This window comes from Xenopus laevis, chromosome 8S, assembly GCF_017654675.1.
Source record: "Xenopus laevis strain J_2021 chromosome 8S, Xenopus_laevis_v10.1, whole genome shotgun sequence".
NCBI classification, from domain to species: domain Eukaryota; kingdom Metazoa; phylum Chordata; class Amphibia; order Anura; family Pipidae; genus Xenopus; species Xenopus laevis.
The window spans coordinates 97,398,172-97,418,385 of NC_054386.1; the positions used below are offsets into that span (position 1 = coordinate 97,398,172).

The window sequence follows — 20,214 nt, forward strand, 5'->3', positions numbered from 1 at the left end:
ATTCATATTAACAGTACATGTATCCCTTAATATCTTGGAATGAAAACAAAATAAATAATGAATGTACATTACAAAAGTGCTTAGACTAGCACTCTCATCAATTTTATATTCACTTATTTTAAAGGTTTACTTATCCTTTAATACTTCTGAAAAAATGTGTTTTATTTTATTTTTTTTGCACATTGGGGCATAAATAATGTTTGTCTTCCTGCCAATGCTTAGTTTCACAGCTTAAAAAGACTCTCATAATTACCATGGGCACCTACTTTAATGCCCCTGGTCTGACAACCAACACAATTATTCCCCCAGACTTTTCATAGGGATGCACCAAATCCATCATTTTTGCATTCAAAAACAGGATCCCTCAGAAAATATTCACCTGTAAACAAACCAAATTTAAAGGTCAATTTTGCATATTCACAAAATAATTATTGTAAGGGAGAATTACCTTCTGCCTCCCTGCCGACGCTGCCCTGTTGTTCAAGATGGCGGCGCCCAGTCCTTCCACGAGGTTTTTCCCAGGTGCGGCACTGTGACGCCAGCGCGTTTTCGCCGGCGTCAGAATGGACGCCGGCGCCTGAATGGACGCCAGCGTAGGAACGCCTGTGCAATAATGCCAGCGCAGTGACGTCATCACGTCCATCTTTTGGTGCCAAAGGAGGCCTATTTAAGGAGCCTAAAGGTCTGCAAACATTGCCCAATTATAGGTTCTACTTCGTGTGTTCCTGGGTGTGTTAGTGTATTTCGATTCCTGTTCCTGAACTTGACCCCTTGCCTGTTTATCGTTATTGAACTCTTGTCGCCTGTACTGACCTATTTGCCTGGACTTTGACCATTCTTTTGCCTAATCCTATTGTACCGCGAACTGTGCTGAACTTCAGCTTCCTCGTTGGTACGCTACTCCAGTTTGAGCCTTCGGGCCCTTACCATTATTAATTATTTGTGAACAAAATTGTCCATGTTCCATTGTCAAGAGCTTTAAAGTCACAAGTGACAGTTTGATAGAAGACTTAGGATTTGAAAAATCTGAATCCTGCAAAAAACAAAATTGCTGAGATTCAGCCAAACCCCAAACTGAATGCTGGATTCGGTGCATCTCTAATATTCACAAGCAGCTGAACTAATTGTTTTTCACATGCTAAATATTTTTCAATAATAAAAAAAGCTTTTCAAGCCAAAATATCTTTTTGAAAATATTATCAATGCAGAGACCAGGGGGGTCACCAGCTGCAAATGTCCTACTAAAAAACCAAAGGCAATATCTACACAATGGGATGATATTTTATTGCGTATCAATACATCACGGCTGGGCCACAACAACAGCTGCAGCACAAGGGATAGATTGTCTATGTCACCAGTAGCATAAACATTGGCTGAAGTCAGTGGAAGCGATTGGAAAAGCTTCCCACAATGCTCTACTTCTGGCTCTTGATCAAGAACATCATATATTGGCCAACACTCTGTTCTACTTAATGATCATTCCATGAACTCTGATCTTTCTTTGAAGCATGAGAATTCGGTGTTCCGGGTCCCATGGCTCTAGGTGTGTGAACATCACTTATCTACATTCTCTACAAATCTCACCTTGACCCCCTTCCTCTCCAGGGATCCCTATTCTACACCAACTATTAGTGATGATGTTTTTGAATTTTAAAGCTTAAAGGGATACTGTCGTCGGAAAACATGTTTTTTCAAAACCAGTTAATAGTGCTACTCCAGCAGAATTCTGCACTGAAATCCATTTCTCAAAAGACAGATTTTTTTTATATTCAATTTTGAAATCTGACATGGGGCTAGACATTTTGTCAATTTCCCAGCTGCCCCTGGTCATGTGACTTGTGCCTGCACTTTAGGAGAGAAATGCTTTCTGGCAAGCTGCTGTTTTTCCTTCTCAATGTAACTGAATGTGTATCAGTGGGACCTGGATTTTACTATTGAGTGCTGTTCTTAGATCTACCAGGCAGCTGTAATCTTGTGTTAGGGAGCTGCTATCTGGTTACCTTCCCATTGTTCTGTTGTTAGGCTGCTGGGGGGGGGGAAGGGAGGGGGGTGATATCAGTCCAACTTGCAGCACAGCAGTAAAGAGTGATTGAAGTTTGTCAGAGCACAAGTCACATGACTTGGGGCAGCTGGGAAATTGACAATATGTCTAGCCCCATGTCAGATTTCAAAATTGAATATAAAAAAATCTGTTTGCTCTTTTGAGAAATGGATTTCAGTGCAAAATTCTGCTGGAGCAGCACTATTAACTGATGCATGTTTCCCATGACAGTATCCCTTTAATGATCATTCCATGAACTCTGATCTTTCTTTGAAGCATGAGAATTAGATGTTCCAGGTCCCATGGCTCTAGGTGTGTGAACATCACTTATCTACATTCTCTATAAATCTCACCTTGACCCCCTTCCTCTCCAGGGATCCCTATTCTACACCAACTATTAGTAACGATGTTTTTGAATTTTAAAGCTTAATTCTGTAATAGTCGCTCCACAGATACATAAATATCTGTTCCATTCTTATCCCTACTTTTCTCCCACTTTCTCGCCAAAGCTGCAGAGAAGAATGTCCTATCGGTAAATATGGGAAGGACTGCGGCGAGAAATGTGACTGTATAAACGCAGTGCGGTGCTACCACATTAATGGGGCCTGCCTATGTGAGCACGGATTCCAAGGGGTGACTTGTGAGGAGCGAATGTGCCCCCCTAGCTTGTATGGAATGCCCTGCAACATGCACTGTCTGTGCGACCCCCTGCACTCCCAGAGGTAAGATCAACACAAATCAATAGTGGTGCTATTCTACTGCGGCCTATAGGAACATGGCGACAAGTAGTACTTAGTGATGAGCCAATCTGGCCCGTTTCACTTTGCCGAAAAATGTGTGAAAATTTGTAAAAAAGTAAAAATATTCACGGTCAATGGGCATTTTTACGCACAGCTTTTTTTTTACACACGCAAAATTTTTCTTACTCAAAATGCATTAAAGTCAAAGGGCATATTTTTTCTTATGGCGACTTTTTTTGTCCTAATGTATTAAAGTCAATGGGCGTTTTTTCTTATGGCGACTTTTTTTTGTCCTAATGTATTAAAGTCAATGGGAGTTTTTCTTAGGGTGACTTTTTTTGTCCTAATGCATAAAAGTCAAAGGGCGTTTTTTCTTATGGCGACTTTTTTTGTCCTAATGCATTAAAGTCAAAGGGCGTTTTTTCTTATGGTGACTTTTTTTGTCCTAATGTATTAAAGTCAATGGGCGTTTTTCTTAGGGCGACTTTTGTCCTGATGCATTAGGGCAGAGAAACACGGTCAGATTCGGGGAGATTAGTTGACCGGCGACAAAGCTCCTCTTTTTCGGGGGCGACTAATCTCCCTGTACTGCCTTTCCCTGCCCTTGTTTTCTGAAGATGCCCAAAGTTTCCACGTGAGGCATGGGAAGGAAGTTTGGGGAGATTAGTCACCCCGAAGAAGAGGAGATTTGTTGCCGGGTGACTAATCTCCCCGAATCTGAGTCAATGGGTGTTTTTTCTTATTGCGACTTTTTTTGTCCTAATGTATTAAAGTCAATTGGGGTTTTTTCTTTCCTAATGCATTAAAGTTAATGGGCATTTTTTTCTTAAAGTCAATGGGCGTTTTTTCTTATGGCTCTTTTTGTCCAAAGTATCTAAGCATGTGGTCAATAAACTCACTGAAAAGCCATTTTTATAGTAATGTTAGGCCATCATTAATAAATATTCTTAATCAGAACTATATCTATGGATCTGCCTTGGCAAACCATAAGCTGAGTCATAATTGATTAAAATGAGTCTATTTATCTCTATTTAATTCTGGGTCGATCTCTTCTCAGCTGCCACCCAATGAGTGGGGAGTGTGTGTGCAAACCAGGCTGGGCTGGACTTTACTGCAATGAGACTTGTCCTCGTGGTTATTTTGGAACCAACTGCCAAGAGCCATGTGTCTGTCTGAATGGTGGATCTTGCGACAGCGAGACGGGTCAATGCATTTGTGCTCCAGGCTTTACGGTAAGTCTTTACTATGGGTGTTCAATTCACTGGCCAGAAAGTTGGGAAGTAAATTAGGTTGAAAAAATACACCCATCCTTCAAGTTCAACCTTAAAGTCTTTATAAAACCTGTCTAACTGCCAGTTGATCCAGAGGAAGGCGAAAAAACCCTCTCCAATTTGCCTCAGAGTTGGAAAAATTCCTTCCCGACTCCCTCACTTGGCTAAAAAGCCATCCAACCCCGTCTTAAAGCTAATGTATCAGCCTGTACCACTGATTCAGGGAGAGAATTCCACATCTTCCGCTATACCTTATTTTGGATTGTATAAGGTTGGGTAGACCATCCTCCTCTATAAGGCCAGCAGGAAAGAAGTCTTCCTTTGAGCACGTCTCAAAATCCTTGGCTGCAGTCAGAAGTCACGCAAATCTAATATTGCAGTAACCTGCTGTGTCTCTAATCTTGGCAAACTACTCTCTTTTTTTCACAGGGATCTCAGTGTTCCAGTCACTGCCCAATGGAAACATACGGAGCCAAATGCTCTCAGAAATGTGGATGCAAGAACTCCCTGGCCTGCTCACCCATTGATGGCTCCTGTGTGTGTAAGGAAGGTATAGACTAAAGCACAGATTGTTACCCAAAATCCCAGCTCAGCCTCCTCCCTTACTGAGCAGATTTTTAAGCTGTACCAAGCTGCATTCCTATTGTTTTATATCATAACTAAAGGCCATTCCAGCATATGCTAATAATTCTCAGCCTGTGTCTCACCCAATGAAAATAAAATGTCCATAATTACCTGTACAAAAGTACACGGAGTCAGAATTGCAGCTGTACTGGGTAATTATACTGCCCACCTATATTCTTTATGTATATTGCAAAGTAACCATGTTGGGTGTACAGCTTATCTGTCATGCTCCAGTGCATTGCTAATATTTATTATTTCCTATACAGGATGGCAAAAAGGGGATTGTTCCTTACCCTGCCCCAAAGGAACATGGGGTTATAACTGCAACAGAACATGCGAGTGCAGCAACGGTGCTTCCTGCAGCCCCATCAGTGGTCTCTGCTCCTGCACCTCAGGGTGGCACGGCAATAAATGTGAACAACCGTGCAAAGTGAGTAGCGTTCATAGATCAACCAATACAAATGAAAGCCCCTGGAATAACATGTTGGACAGACTGGTGTCTACATAATAATGCCATGTAGTCAGAGCCGGGCCAACCCGGCCAGGCACCCTAGGCAGCCTGATGGGCCAAGGCGCCGGCTCTGTGCGCGCTCGACTGCGCATGCGCGAAAGTTCGCTCCAGCTCACATGTGCGAACCGTGTGCACACATGCACAGAAGCGCATTTACACGGAAGAAGCCAGTGGCAGTCGGGGAGAGACGGGACCGGACACGGGGTAGGCGACAGAGCAGGTACGTGCCTGGCGCCCCCTCAGCTTTGCGCCCTAGGCACGTGCCTACTCTGCCTACCCCTAGTTCCGGCCGTTCATGTAGTGTATGACCAGCGCCGGATTTCATTGCCGGCCTCCCCTAGGCCGCGCGGTCCGACCAGGCGACCGCACGGTCCTAGCGCCCGCCTACACTTCCCCTTCCCAGCGCGCCGGCGAAAAAAACGCCGGCGCAGCTGGTGTAATTGAATGGGGACGCACACGTCCCCATAATGCGGCTGGGCGGCATGCCGCCCCTATTTTTTGCTGCCCTAGGCCCGGGCCTATGAGGCCTTGCCGCAAATCCGGGCCTCTGTATGACTTTTCTTATGCAAGAGGCTTTGAACAAACAGAATAAAGAATGCATGCTTCCATTTTTAGGAACAATTCACAATTGAAGAAAATGTGTTATTGGACTTGCAAAGATTTGGGTTGTATATAAACAACAATAACATGTTGCTTTAGAATAAAGAAAATACTAGTATTTATTCCACTTCTTTTCTACCTTTTCAGGATGGAACTTTTGGTCCCGGGTGTAGGAAACAATGTGAATGTGAGAATTCAGACAAATGTGACCCCATCACTGGGCAGTGCCGATGCTTACCAGGATGGACTGGTTAGTGGTTATGCAGTACAGGTATGGGACCTGTTATCCAGAATGCTCGGGACCTGGAGTTTTCCAGATAAGGGATCTTTCTGTAATTTGGATCTTCATGCCTTACGTCTACTAGAAAATAATGTAACCATTAAATAAATCCAATAGGCTGGTTTTGCTTCCAATATTATATCTTAGTCGGGATCAAGTACAAGCTACTGTTTTATTATTACAGAGAGAAAGGAAATCATTTTTAAAAATTTTGATTATATGGATAAAATGGAGTCTATGGGAGACACCCTTTATGTACTTCTGAGCTTTCTGGATAATGGGTTTCTGGAGAACGTATCCAATGCATAGGCAATGTGATGCTCTGACAAATGAAAAATACATTTTTTTACTAGTTACTCTGATGCTGTACTCCCATAGGTCCAAATTGTAAACAGAGCTGCAATGAAGGATATTGGGGAAAGAACTGCAACATGTCCTGCGACTGTAAAAATGGAGCCGGTTGCTCTGCAAACGATGGATCCTGTATATGTGCCGCTGGTTTCCAGGGCCCAGACTGTGACAACAGTAAGATATAGTGCATGTTGTATGAACCAAGGCTGTTTAACGAGTGTGCTATTCTAAGCACTTTAGTAATTTACATTCATTATTTATTTTGTTTTAATTCCAAGATATTAAGGGATACATGTACTGTTAATATGAATGAATTTTGTTACAACAGCACCACCTGCTGGTCAGTTTCCCACCAGTCTGACCACCAAGTAGTCAAGGAAGTTGTCAGGAGAGAGAAAGAGGCTGCTCTGATGTTCTTCTGCTTAGGAAAGATTTGAGAGAGGTTTCTAATTTTTAAGAACGTCAGTTCAGACTCTCTCTTCTGACAACTTCCTTGACTACTTGGTGGTCAGACTAGTCAGAAACTGACCAGCAGGTGGCGCTGTTGAACACAATTCATTCATATTAACAGTACATATATTCCTTAAAGGGGAACTATCGCAAAAATAAAAATTTTATATAAGCTTCAGCATACTGAAATAAGAAATTATCTAAATGCAATCAGTTAAAAATGCTGTACCGTTTCTGAAATAATCAAGTTTATCTTCACTATTCCTCTCACAGCATCTGTTTCTCTTCATTCTGTCTTCATGCAGCAGTTGGGTGTCAGATATTCATTGACAGTTAGATCCAATATATCTTATAGGGGGGCTTCTTTTGCCTAGAAGATGTATTAGAGCTCACTCTATTAACATCACCAGACATCATGTCTCTCTACATGCAGGATTTGTGCAAAAGGCAGTTATTTTGTTACATTTTGTTTGTACTGGAATCAGTTATTTGAGTGAGCTCTAATACATCTGCTAGGAAAGGAAGCCCCCTATAAGATATATTGGATCTAACTGTCAATGAATATGTGACACCCAACTGCTGCATGAAGACAGAATGAAGAGAAACAGATGCTGAGAGAGGGATAGTGAAGATAAACTTGATTATTTCAGAAACAATGTAGAATATTTAATTGATTGTATTTAGAAAGCTTCTTATTTCAGTATGAAGAAGCTTATATTAAATTTTCTTCTGATAGCTCCCCTTTAATATCTTGGAATGAAAAAAAAAGAATAAATAATGAATGTAATTTGCAAAAGTGCATAGAATACTTATCCTTTAATGCAATTGCTTCTAAACCGCCTGTCAGTTAGGGTGAAATCTGGGTTGAATGCTTCTTTGCTGTCCTAGATATTCTTGGGATTATAACTGAATGGCTGATACAGCAATGTTTTGAAATGTTATGAACTAAGGGGGAATCTTGACCAAATGTTGGACCTCAAAGAAGGACATAAACCTGCAAAAACCTCTAATCTTATGCAACGAAGATCAGATGGTCATTGAATGTGCATCAACTGAACTTGCACAAACTCTCGACAATCGTTCTCTAATGTCCATCCACAGGTACATATGTACCACTTGCCATTACAGCAGTGTATTTAGTGTGTATACACCACAAGCAGTCAACCACTAAACTAAGCCAAAACTGGCTGAAGAGACTTTGCAAATAAACATAAAGACCTTGGTCGTGTTTCATCAGGCACAAATGTAAGTGGATGTTGCATAGATAAGGAATCAGATATACAGCATGAGCCAGATTATTGGGGTTTTTTTCATTACAGTTTGCCCCTTTGGACGGTATGGGAAGAAGTGTGTGCTCACGTGTAAGTGCTCTAATCACTCCACATGTAACCACATTGATGGCTCCTGCAAATGTTTCCCTGGATGGAAAGGCAACGACTGCTCAGAGCGTAAGGCTTTCTTCTTTCTACAGTGATGATTGTAAGGGGGATGAAGAGTAAAGTGTGTGGTGTTGACTGTAGAATGTTTGTATGGATAAGTGAAAAGTCTGAATGCAAGTTTTATATAAGTTTTAATGTGTTTGTAAAAACTGTAATATGATAAAACATCATAGAGGAAATAGAGGAAAGAAATATACAAGCGTAGTATACACCCCCCACCACTAGAGGGAGCTGGAGAATCTAGGGTATAAAAAGGAGGAGTCACGCCCAGGACGGGGTCTTTTTCATTTGAGCAGGCGCAGAAGGATAAGTAAACCTTTAAAACAAGGGAATGTAAAATTGATGAGAGTGCTATTCTAAGCACTTTTGTCTTTTACATTCATTATTTATTTTCTTTTTATTGCAAGATATTAAGGGATACATGTACTGTTAATATGAATGAATTTTGTTACAACAGCGCCACCTGCTGGTCAGTTTCCCACCAGTCTGACCACCAAGTAGTCAAGGAAGTTGTCAGGAGAAAGAAAGAGGCTGCTCTGATGTTCTTCTGCTTAGGAAAGATTTGAGAAAGGTTTCTAATTTTATTCCTAAGCAGAAGAACATCAGAGCAGCCTCTTTCTTTCTCTTGACAATTTCCTTGACTACTTGGTGATAGACGTTCAAGATGATAAAGATGATCTTGAGAACGTTTTTTTTTTGGTCTTTCTTTTGTATTTGTAATGATTTGCCTTCTATTCTGCCTGTCTCTGACCTGAAATATAAAATACTACGTGGCTGCCAGGTTTAGTAAAGGCCAGAACAAGATTCATTTTGAGGACAGATATTTATAGTTATTATTTCTTACGTATCCTTATGTTCTGCCCTATTCTTACTCATCACTCAGTCTGCCATTTAATCCCTGGTTACAACAAGAGTAAAAAGTGCCCTGACAAACTCCAAACTGGAGAGCCGATAAAGATGAAACAATTGAAATACTAGAAAGATCAGAATTAATTGCCAAATCTTGTTCAGAGGGATCATTTGTTGTACACGTTATGAACCTTTAGTACATGTGAATGAGTCTGAGAAGAAGTGGGGAGACCCAAGACCAGTCTCCAGTCCTCACAACCTCAAGGAGGCATCATCTCTATATTTCTAGTTCATCAAAAGCCAGAGGGCAACAGGGGTTGGATGGTGTTTAGCAAGTGAGGGAATACAGGGATATGGGAGATAGCTCATAGTACAAGTTCATCCAGGGACTGGTCCCATTGCATCTTGGAGTCAGGAAGGAATTTTTTCCCCTCTGAGGCAAATTGGAGAGACTTCAGATGTTTTTTTTCGCCTTCCTTTGGATCAACTGACAGTTAGGCAGGTTATATATAGACTTAGGGTTGAACTTGATGGATGTGTGTTTTTTTTTTTTTTTTATTTAAAATTTTTATTTTTCAAATATCAGCAGGTAGCAAAAATTGGCACATAGTCAAACTCAGAAACTGCAGGTACTGGACAATCCCCAGGCTGCAGTAGTATCACGGCACATAAGCACAAAACCTTTATTCCTGATTAGTATAGCAAAGTAGCCCAAGTACCTGACAAGAAAATTAAACAAAAAGAAAAGGAAAAGAAACAGAAAAAGGAGGAAGAGAAAAGAAATAAGCAAAAGTAAACCAAGAACTGAATAAACAGTTGCCTATAACACTTGTGAGTACTGTCAACATCTCTGCACTAACTGGGACAGCATAGGACAAGAAAATTTAGGGATTCCCCTGAGTCAGAGTGGGAGGACATGCAAAAGAAATTAGGTTGAGGAAATATTTCGGTAAGATAACCAGGGGGACCAGACTTTGTGAAAAGATTTCTGCGAACCGTTCGTGTAGCTAGTCAATTTCTCTAGGATTAGGACGTTGTCCAGCCTCCTTTTAACCTCAGGAAAGTCCAGGATAGGAGACTTTCAAGCTGCAGCGATGACCTGCTTGGAGGCAGAGAAAACATGTGTTAACAATTTCCTGGTGAATTTGTTAGTCCTTGGGATTCTCTTATTGATCAATGCTTCCCCCGGGTCTTTTTTAAGCGAAAGTCCTGTCACATTTGTAATCATCGTGTATATTCGAATCCAGAATCGGACTGCTTTGGGGCATTCCCACCACACGTGGAGAAACGATCCGTGGCGGCCACAGTTCCGAAAGCACAGGGGAGAGCAAGCAGGGTACCACCTTGCCAATGTAGAGGGGACCATATACCATTGGTGTAGTACCTTCTGGGAGGTTTCCTGAATGGAAATGTTCACTGAACAATGTATGTTGTCGTTAATGATATCAATCCATTGATCTGCCTCCATGCAGATACGCAAATCTTTTTCCCACAGTTGAATAAAACGGAGGTCCTTAAGAGGAACCAGATGATGTGTGTTTTTTTAAACCTAACTTACTATGTTACTATACTAGATCCATTTTAATTCAATTTTCCTATTTTGTGTTTTAGCTTGTGCTTTGGGTTTCTGGGGTAAGGACTGCGCCAGTACATGCAACTGCCAACATGGAGGACACTGCAGCCCCACAGATGGCACATGCATTTGTCCCATTGGATGGACTGGGAAAACTTGTTCAGAAGGTATAGTAACAATCATTAAATCCTATCCTGTATTACACATTGTTCTTCGTTCCTATAATTAAACAAAACTTGGATCCAGTATGTTAAAAGCTTACCTGTGTCTTTCAATCCTGCCAGGCCCAGAACTAGGGGCAGGCAGGCGCCTAGGGCGCAAAGATATGGGGGCGCTGGGCAGGTACCTGTTCAAAAGTTCTCTGCCTACCCCTAGTCGGGTGATTTGCTCCCCCTACCGCTCTTGCCTCCCTCCCCTCTCCTCTATCACTCTCCCCTACCTCCCTCCTTCCCTCCCCTTCCTCTTCTTTGCTCTCCCTCCTCTCTTTATGGCTTGGCCTGGCCCTGAATCCTACTTCCCAACATCTTGGACATTTGTGGTGTTTGATGAGGTTTAAAACCAGTAATCCCATAGCTCTATTCAGCATCAGACTGGGGGGCCCAGGGACCACCGGGCCTGCAGCCTCAGGGCCATCATTCCCTGAGCCCCACATCCGCAAAGTCTTCTCTCCCCAAGCCCCTCCCCCTGCGCATATGTGTGTGTACCTTTATCCGTTGCGTTAGGGACGCGACTGGGTTCAGGGAGGGAGGTGAGGAGAAGGCGTACAGGGAGCTGGTCTGGGTCAGAGGGGCTCAAAAGAGCCAGGGTTCACCTGTTTTTTTCCTGTGTCCTGCAGGCCCAAACCGACCCTGTCGCTATTAAAAATAACAAATAAATACAAATGAACTGGGGCAGATTTTCTTGAATTTAATTATTCTCTTCAACTGGCCAATAACGTCTGTCCAACTCTAGTTTCATCACAATCAATATTTAATATTGTCCGAGCCCTCCAGAGATGTGACATTTTAGACCCCCACAAAGAACAACCGGACTGGACTGTGAACTGAACTATTACAAATATTGATCACATAAAAGACACATTCATTCTGAATGTATATCATTTCGTTAAATTCCTTATTATGAATAACAAATCCAAAAATCTTGCTGAATCGATCAATGTTTAGTGAATCTGGTTCTTAATCTCAGTGATTTATGACACACACACATTTCATTGGTTGTTTAGTTGAACAGAATTTTCCAATTTGTCACTGATCTCACTTTCTGTTTTGCTGTGAACAGTCTGCCCTCTTGGGTCCTACGGAGAGAACTGTATCCACAAGTGCCGATGTCACAATGGAGCTGAGTGCGACCATACGACTGGCAAATGTTCCTGCCTGCCTGGATATCATGGGGCCTTCTGTGAAATCAGTAGGTGACGGATGGTTAAGGGAACATTAGCCTGACACGTATGGGTTTGGAAAACAATATAAGGTTGATGTAACAACATAAGCATTTGCATCAACTCCTGCAAACCTGAGCCTGCTGTCTAATTGGTTGCTGTGGGTTACTAGACCTAAAGCAAATGTTGGTGTCCCTTTGCTTGTTTTCAGCCTTTTGCTCCTTTATCTTCATAATAAAGAACCACACATATCGTACCCCCAGCTGCTACAACAATATGGAAAAATACATACCCTCGTATGTAATAAATACCACTAAGTGGGTTATTAAATAAAGTCTGAATGCCAAAAATTCCAAAAATCCAAGGTTTTTTTTCACTATAAAAACCAAATTTTTCATGGATAAAAAACTTTTGAATCTTTCGAGATTTATTATACGCCGAGAACGGAAAAAGTCTGAATCCGAAAATCCGTCATTTCAGACCTGCTGAGGTTGTCTATGTGACAGAGGCCCTATCCTGTTTGAATGTTTCTGTGGTCTGCGCTGAAATTAGCCCAAAAATCCGACTATTTCGGACAAACATCCAAAAAATTACAGCTTTTCAGGAAAAAGCCTAAAAAAAAAAATCGAGTGATTCAGAAGAAACTCTGAAAAAATTGTACAATTCGGGTTTTCGCTTGATTTTATCCCCGATCTGATTAAATTTTGCTTTTTTCTATTAATAAATAAGGTCCAATCGTGGATTCTAGTTTGGTCGACTGTTTTTTATTTAAATACTAGGATTTTGACAAATAAGGCCCTACGTTTGCCAAGGAGCAATGTTATGCTATGGGTTACTGCCCCTGGGCAAACTTAGTGCCATTTATTACATAACCCCCATAGAGATCAACTACTATTCTAAGGCGCCGGCGAATATTCTTAGGCGCCGGCTACTATTCTAAGGCGCCGGCGACCGTTTTTGCGAGGTATATAAGACGAGGTAGAGTTTTTCAGCATATTTTGGGGGCTGAAAAACTCGGCTTATACCCGAGTATATACGGTAATAATAAAACAGACGCTTGTACTTGATCCCAACTAAGATAAAATTAATCCTTATTGGAGGCAAAACCAGCCTATTGGGTTTATTTCATGTTTATATGATTTTCTAGTAGATTTAAGGTATGAAGATCCAAATTACGGAAAGATCCTTTATCTGAAAACCCCCAGGTCCTGAACATCTGGATAACAGGTCCCATACCTGTATATGATTTACTGTGAATTTGATATATAAATATATTATATTTAATTTGATGTCATTCAGATATTTTATCTATTTCAGCTGATGGAAAAGTGCCCTAAATGCCCCTACGACTGCCATGGAGTGTGATCTACAGGTTTTAGGCATAATTCTCTATATTTTACCTTCTATAGAATGTCCTGACCGAACTTATGGACTGAAATGTCACCAGGTCTGCGAGTGTCTCAATAACGCCACGTGTCACCATGTGACTGGCTACTGCCAATGTAAAGATGGCTGGTCCGGAATACACTGTGAAAAATGTGGGTAAAAAGGTTTTCTTTGGCCATGAAACTCTTTTTCTATACTGCTTTAATATAAAACAATGTTAAATAATTAAAGGAGAAGGAAAGGTGTTTTTACTTGGGGGTGATAAAAGTTACCCCCCCCCCAAGTGATTGTATCTACTTACCTGACAGCGAGCAACACAGAAAGATCGGCTTCCTTCTTCTTAATTTTTCAAATTTCCCAGGACGGACACATGCACAGTAGAACGAAATAGCAACTTCTACGTTAAAAAAGTTCCGCTTTTCGCTCTACTACAAGAAACTGCAATAAGAAGAAGGAAGCGACGGTTTCCCATCAGTTTGACCACCAAGTAGTCAAGGAAGTTGTCAGGAGAAAGAAAGAGGCTGCTCTGATGTTCTTCTGCTTAGGAAAATAATTAGAAACCTCTCTAAATCTTTCCTAAACAGAAGAACATCAGAGCAGCCTCTTTCTTTCTCCTGACAACTTCCTTGACTACTTGGTGGTCAGACTGGTGAGAAACTGTCGCTTCCTTCTTCTTCTTTCTTCAAATTTCCCAGGGCAGACACATGCGTAGTAGAATGAAATAGAGACTTCTTCATTAAAGTTCAGCTTATCACTCTACTATGAGAAGCCGCGAGAAGAAAGAAGAAGAAGGAAGTGACAGTTTGACCAGTCTGACCACCAAATAGTCAAGGAAGTTGTCAGGAGAAAGAAAGAGGCTGCTCTGATGTTCTTCTGCTTAGGAAAGATTTGAGAGAGGTTTCTAATTTTTTTCCTAAGCAGAAGAACATCAGAGCAGCCTCTTTCTTTCTCCTGACAATTTCCTTGACTACTTGGTGGTCAGACTGGTGGGAAACTGTCACTTCCTTCTTCTTCTCTCTACATGCAGGATTTGTGCAAAAGGCAGATATTTTGTTAGATTGTGTTTGTACTGGAATCGGTTATTTGAGTGAGCTCTAATTTATCTGCTAGGAAAATATAAACTATAGGAAATATATTGGATCTAACTGTCAATGAATATCTGACACCCAACTGCTGCATGAAAAGAGAATAAAGAGAAACAGATGCTGAGAGAGGAATAGTGAATATAAACTTGATTATTTCAGAAACAATTTTAATTGATTGTTTTTAGAAAGTTTCTTGCTTTAGTATGAGGAAGCTTATATTCAATTTTCATTTCCGCGATAGTTCCCTTTTAATAACTTGGAGTTAAAAAATAAATAAATAATGAATGTATATTACATAAGTGCTTAGAATAGCACTCTCATCAGTTTTACATTCACTTATTTTAAAGGTTTACTTATCCTTTAAAGCTCAGTAACACCCTAAATATAAAAGGTTTCATATACAACAGCACTGGCAGTATTTTTTGCATAAATGCCAAAAAAAATCAAAACTCTTCTGCATTGTTCTTTCTCCGCACAGCCCTCAATGTGGAGGTACCATTTACATTGCTGCCAAATTCACCCGCAGCGGCAGATTCCATAGGCCCCATAATTGGCATTATCTCCCTGGCAATCCTGGTGGTGGTGCTGATTGGCTTCTTCCTGTACTACAGACACTGGCAGAAAGATAAAGTGACCCGCGGGCTGACTGTTGCCTATACACCCACGAGGCCGGCCAGTTCACTGTATGAAGTACCAGGTATTGTACAGAAACATTCATTAGCAGCCACTTGTATGCAGTGCTTAATGGTTTTACCTGTATCACATGACTCACTGAAACTTTTGTAGAACAAGAAATAAATTATTCACCTTACTATGGTTTAATGTCCTATATAAAATTATTTGACCTCTGACCTGCAGCCTTGTGCCTTTATATGGTCACAGAACCCCTCAGTGACTTCTAATATCCTTATCATTTACAGTAGGGGGTACATTATCCCTTATAATACATGAGTGATACTCAGAGTTCCCTGTATAACTCAGCCTGCAGCCTTGTGCCTTTATATGGTCACAGAACAACCCCTCAGTGACTTCTAATATCCTTATCATTTACAGTAGGGGGTACATTATCCCTTATAATACATGAGTGATACTCAGAGTTCCCTGTATAACTCAGCCTGCAGCCTTGTGTCTTTATATGGTCACAGAACAACCCCTCAGTGACTTCTAATATCCTTATCATTTACAGTAGGGGGTACATTATCCCTTATAATACATGAGTGATACTCAGAGTTCCCTGTATAACTCAGCCTGCAGCCTTGTGCCTTTATATGGTCACAGAACAACCCCTCAGTGACTTCTAATATCCTTATCATTTACAGTAGGGGGTACATTATCCCTTATAATACATGAGTGATACTCAGAGTTCCCTGTATAACTCCGCCTGCAGCCTTGTGCCTTTATATGGTCACAGAACAACCCCTCAGTGACTTCTAATATCCTTATCATTTACAGTAGGGGGTACATTATCCCTTATAATACATGAGTGATACTCAGAGTTCCCTGTATAACTCAGCCTGCAGCCTTGTGCCTTTATATGGTCACAGAACAACCCCTCAGTGACTTCTAATATCCTTATCATTTACAGTAGGGGGTACATTATCCCTTATAATACACGAGTGAATGGGAATTTGAGAAAGTCTTTCAAAATTAATAAATCATCAATCTTTCACTGATCATCCAGTATGGAGTTTGGTTCTTGTCTGAAACAGAATCCCCCCCCCCACCCCAAAACCATTTCATTCACATACTCATTTAATTATATAACAGTAATATGTGAATGTAAAAAGGTAGGCCACATTCTGACAGACTAAGAGTAAAGGGAGGGATATAAAGTTTTATTATCATTGTTCATATAAAATATAATTTCTGCTGTCTGTGTGTTTATGTAGACGTCCCCCCAGTTGGATATCAACACTTTTATTCCAACCCCAGTTACCATTCCCTGTCCCAGTGCGGCCCCTGCCCTCCTCCTGTTCCCAATAAGCCACAGAGACCAACTTCTGTGAAGGTAAGTGGATTGGTTTTATTCTGGGTAACATTGTCTCTCTGTGTATATCATCAATAAAACTGCAACTGTCATTTGCTATGGCCTTGGTAATGGCAGTCATTCATTTCAGTGATACAGAGCCTTCCACTGACCATACTAAAACGTCAGGCTTTTATTTGTTTCTTTAGAAAAGATTTAAAAGGAAATGTTTTCTTTAGAATTATGTTTTGGTACAGGGTCGGACAGGGCCCCCCCCGCAGCACCCCCACACCCTCTTACAGGGGTCGCCAACACCCTCCCTCCCACATCTTGTAAATTAAACGACCTTCGAAAGAGACCAAACATAAATATTCTTTAATGACAGATTGTTACTTATCTTTAGTGATGGGTGAATTTGGGCCCTCGAAATTAGCGAAATGGTGGAAAATTCTCGAAACGGCGCTGGCGTCTCGTGGCGGTTTATTTATTCGCCGGCGGCAAATTGCCGGAATTCGCGCATGGCGAATAAATTCGCCCATCCCTACTTATGTTCAAACCTGCAATATAAACCACTGCCTGGTTGCTAAGGCAAGTGGGACCCTTACAGACAAATTGAAACAAATAAATAAATATTTTTTTTTAAAAAAAAGCAATTTTTATATTGTCCCCAAAATATTTACTTTAATGTGAGGATCCCCATTAAAGGGGTGGTTTGACTTTAAGTTAACTTTTAGTATGTTATACAGGTATGGGACCTGTTATCCAGAATGCTCGGGACCTGGGGTTTTCTGGATAACAGATCTTTCCGTAATCTTCATACCTTGAATCTACTAGAAAATCATTTAAACATGAAATAAACCCAATAGGCTGGTTTTGCCATCAATTATGATTAATTATATCTTAGTTGGGATCAAGTACAGGTATGGGACCTGTTATCCAGAATGCTCGGGACCTGGTTTTTCCAGATAAGGGATCTTTCCATATTTTAGATCTTCATACCTTAAATCTACTAGAAAATCATTTAAACATGAAATAAAGCCAATAGTCTTTGGGAGCCATTCTGTAATTTGAAGCTTTCTGGGTTCCCGGATAGCGGATCCCATACCTGTAGAATGGCTAATTCTAAACAACTTTTCAATTAGCCTTCCTTTTCTTTTTTATAGTTTTTAAATTATTTGCCTTTTTCTTCTTACTCTTTCCAGCTTTCAAACAGGGGTCAGTGACCCCATCTAAAAATAAATGCTCTGTTAGCAAGTGAGGAAATACTGAGTTATGGAAGATCAAGTTGATCCAGGGACTGGTCCCATTGCCATTTTGGAGTCAGGAAGGAATTTTTTCCCCCTCTGAGGCAAATTGGAGAGACTTCATAGGGTTTTTTTTGCCTTCCTCTGGATCAACTGACAGTTAGGCAGGTTATATATAGACATAAAAGTTTGAACTTGATGGACGTTTGTCTTTTTTCAACCTAACTTACTATGTTACTATGTAAGACTACTTTATATATTACTCATCTTTGCATGGTTGCTAGGGTAATTTGTACCCTAGCAACCAGATTGCTGGAATTGCAGACCGAGAGCTGCTGAATAGAAATCGAAATAACTCTAGAACTACAGATAATAAAAATAATTACAAATTGGCTCAGTATATAATTTTCTACATCATTTTTAAAGTAATTTAAAGGTGAACAGCCCTTTTAAAGGAGAAGGAAAGCTACTGAAGCAGTTTATTGCCAATAGATTAGTCACAATAGTACAAGCTATAACACTATATTTATTCTGCAGAATGCTTTACCATACCTGAGTAAACAGCTCTAGAAGCACTCTCTGTTTGTTTAGGATAGCACCTGCCATATTAGCTTGGTGTGACATCACTTCCTGCCTAAGCCTCTCCCTGCTCAATCATAGCTCTGGGCTCAGATTACAGCAGGGAGGGGAGGGAGAGAGGAACAAACTGAGCATGCTCAAGCCCTAGCCCTGGAGGTTTAAGCTGAAAACAGGAAGTCTGATACAGAAGCCCATGAGTACACAATAGAAGGAAAGAAATGTGCTGTTTGACAGAGGACTCAGAGCAGCATTACTTTGAGGGTTTACTGGTGTATTTATATAGACCTTTCTGATAAAGTTTACTTACTTTTAGCCTTTCCTTCTCTTTTAAATATATGAATTTGGTTTAGTAGTAGATCTCTCAGCTGGCACTGATCAAAAAATGGTTCATTTGCAGATGGCGGGTAAAGGACATTTCCCCAAAGTGAAGCAAACAGACAGGGAGCGAATCGGAGGCTACGGGACAGACTACAATGCCACGTTGCCGGCTGACTGGAAGCACCACGGCGTACCATGGAACCCCAGAGACTTGGGTAAACCCATTGTTTTTAATTTATTCTTGGGGATATTCTTGGGGCACATGAATATAAAATGAGTGGGAACTGCCAAGAACTTCCTGCTGCAAATGGAACACTCTATGGTATATAGAACGGGCAATGAGGCAGGATTTAATTCACCCAACGTTGGTCAAACCTACAGTACTGAGATGCCATCACTGTAAGCAAAAGAAGAAATTTTTTTTAAAAAAACATTGGTGACCAGGAGTTTAATAAAATAACACATTGGTGTTCAGTAGAATTAAATTTTTGGCTTTGGGTCTTTATTTGGCTCTTTCCGTACCTTTGGGCCTTTTTGCAGCTTCAGGACTTCAACTTCGACTGCTTTCGTGGCTTTGGGTCTTTTTTCGGCTTTAGGACTTCAACTTTAGCTCCTTCTGTGGCTTCATGACTTAAACTTCAGCTCCTTTTGTGGCTTTGGGTCTTTTCGCGGCTTCAGGACTTCATCTTCGGTTTCTTTCATGGTTTTGAGTCTTTTCACGGCTTTAAGACTTCAATTTCCTCTCCTTTTGTGGCTTTGGGTCTTTTCGCGGCTTTAGGACTTCAACTTTGGCTCCTTTTGTGGCTTTAGGTCTTTTTGCAGCTTTAGAACTTCAACGTTGGCTCCTTTTGTGGTTTTGGGTCTTTTCGCTGTTTCAGGACTTAAATTTTGTCTCCTTTTGTGGCTTTGGGTCTTTTCGTGGCTTCAGGACTTCAACTTCGTCTCCTTTTGTGGCTTTGGGTCTTTTCGCGGCTTTAGGACTTCGACTGTTTGTGGCTTCAGGTCTTTTCACGGCTTCAGGACTTTAACTTCGGCTCCTTTTGTGGCTTTGGGTCTTTTTGCGGCTTCAGGACTTCAACTTTGGCTCCTTTTGTGGCTTCGGCAGCCCTGCCTTTCACCTCTGCTACTGTATGTCAAGTTTGCACAACAACCTTCTGTGGCTGCTTCCACTTCTACAGAGGTTAAAAGTTATAAGAGTAACTTATAGTACATCATAGCTAAATGCATATATGTATTGTTATACTCACTGGCGCAGTAGGTAAGAGCTGTCTGACTTCTGATTGCAGGAGGGCACCAGATCGATAGGAGTTACAGCGTCGGTGTGTACTACAATAAAGCAAACCGTGAGTACACAAGGACAGACAATAACAATATGGTAGGAGTGATTAGCTGCCAGGAGTGATTAGCTGCTGGAATATTAGAGCGACTGTGAAGTAGAGAGACACGTCCTTTATAATAACTGACTCCGACACAAAGCTGCTTGTAGAGAGACAGATTTTAGATTGAACAACCCCTTTAAATGCAAGTTA

The 20,214-nt window shown here is 41.0% G+C and overlaps 1 protein-coding gene across 1 annotated transcript in view; it reads left to right on the top strand.

Annotated features, from left to right (window-relative positions):
• Positions 1-20,214, top strand: part of pear1.S (platelet endothelial aggregation receptor 1 S homeolog) — a 42,002-nt gene that overhangs the window by 20,005 nt on the left and 1,783 nt on the right. Inside the window, exons 9-22 of the mRNA XM_041574472.1 lie at positions 2,551-2,763; positions 3,839-4,013; positions 4,482-4,602; positions 4,943-5,106; positions 5,935-6,037; positions 6,446-6,592; positions 8,188-8,316; positions 10,768-10,896; positions 12,008-12,136; positions 13,517-13,645; positions 15,057-15,275; positions 16,468-16,586; positions 18,765-18,900; positions 19,972-20,028. Coding sequence (XP_041430406.1) covers positions 2,551-2,763; positions 3,839-4,013; positions 4,482-4,602; positions 4,943-5,106; positions 5,935-6,037; positions 6,446-6,592; positions 8,188-8,316; positions 10,768-10,896; positions 12,008-12,136; positions 13,517-13,645; positions 15,057-15,275; positions 16,468-16,586; positions 18,765-18,900; positions 19,972-20,028 — 1,970 coding nt within the window. The remainder of the gene's footprint in view (positions 1-2,550; positions 2,764-3,838; positions 4,014-4,481; positions 4,603-4,942; positions 5,107-5,934; positions 6,038-6,445; positions 6,593-8,187; positions 8,317-10,767; positions 10,897-12,007; positions 12,137-13,516; positions 13,646-15,056; positions 15,276-16,467; positions 16,587-18,764; positions 18,901-19,971; positions 20,029-20,214) is intronic.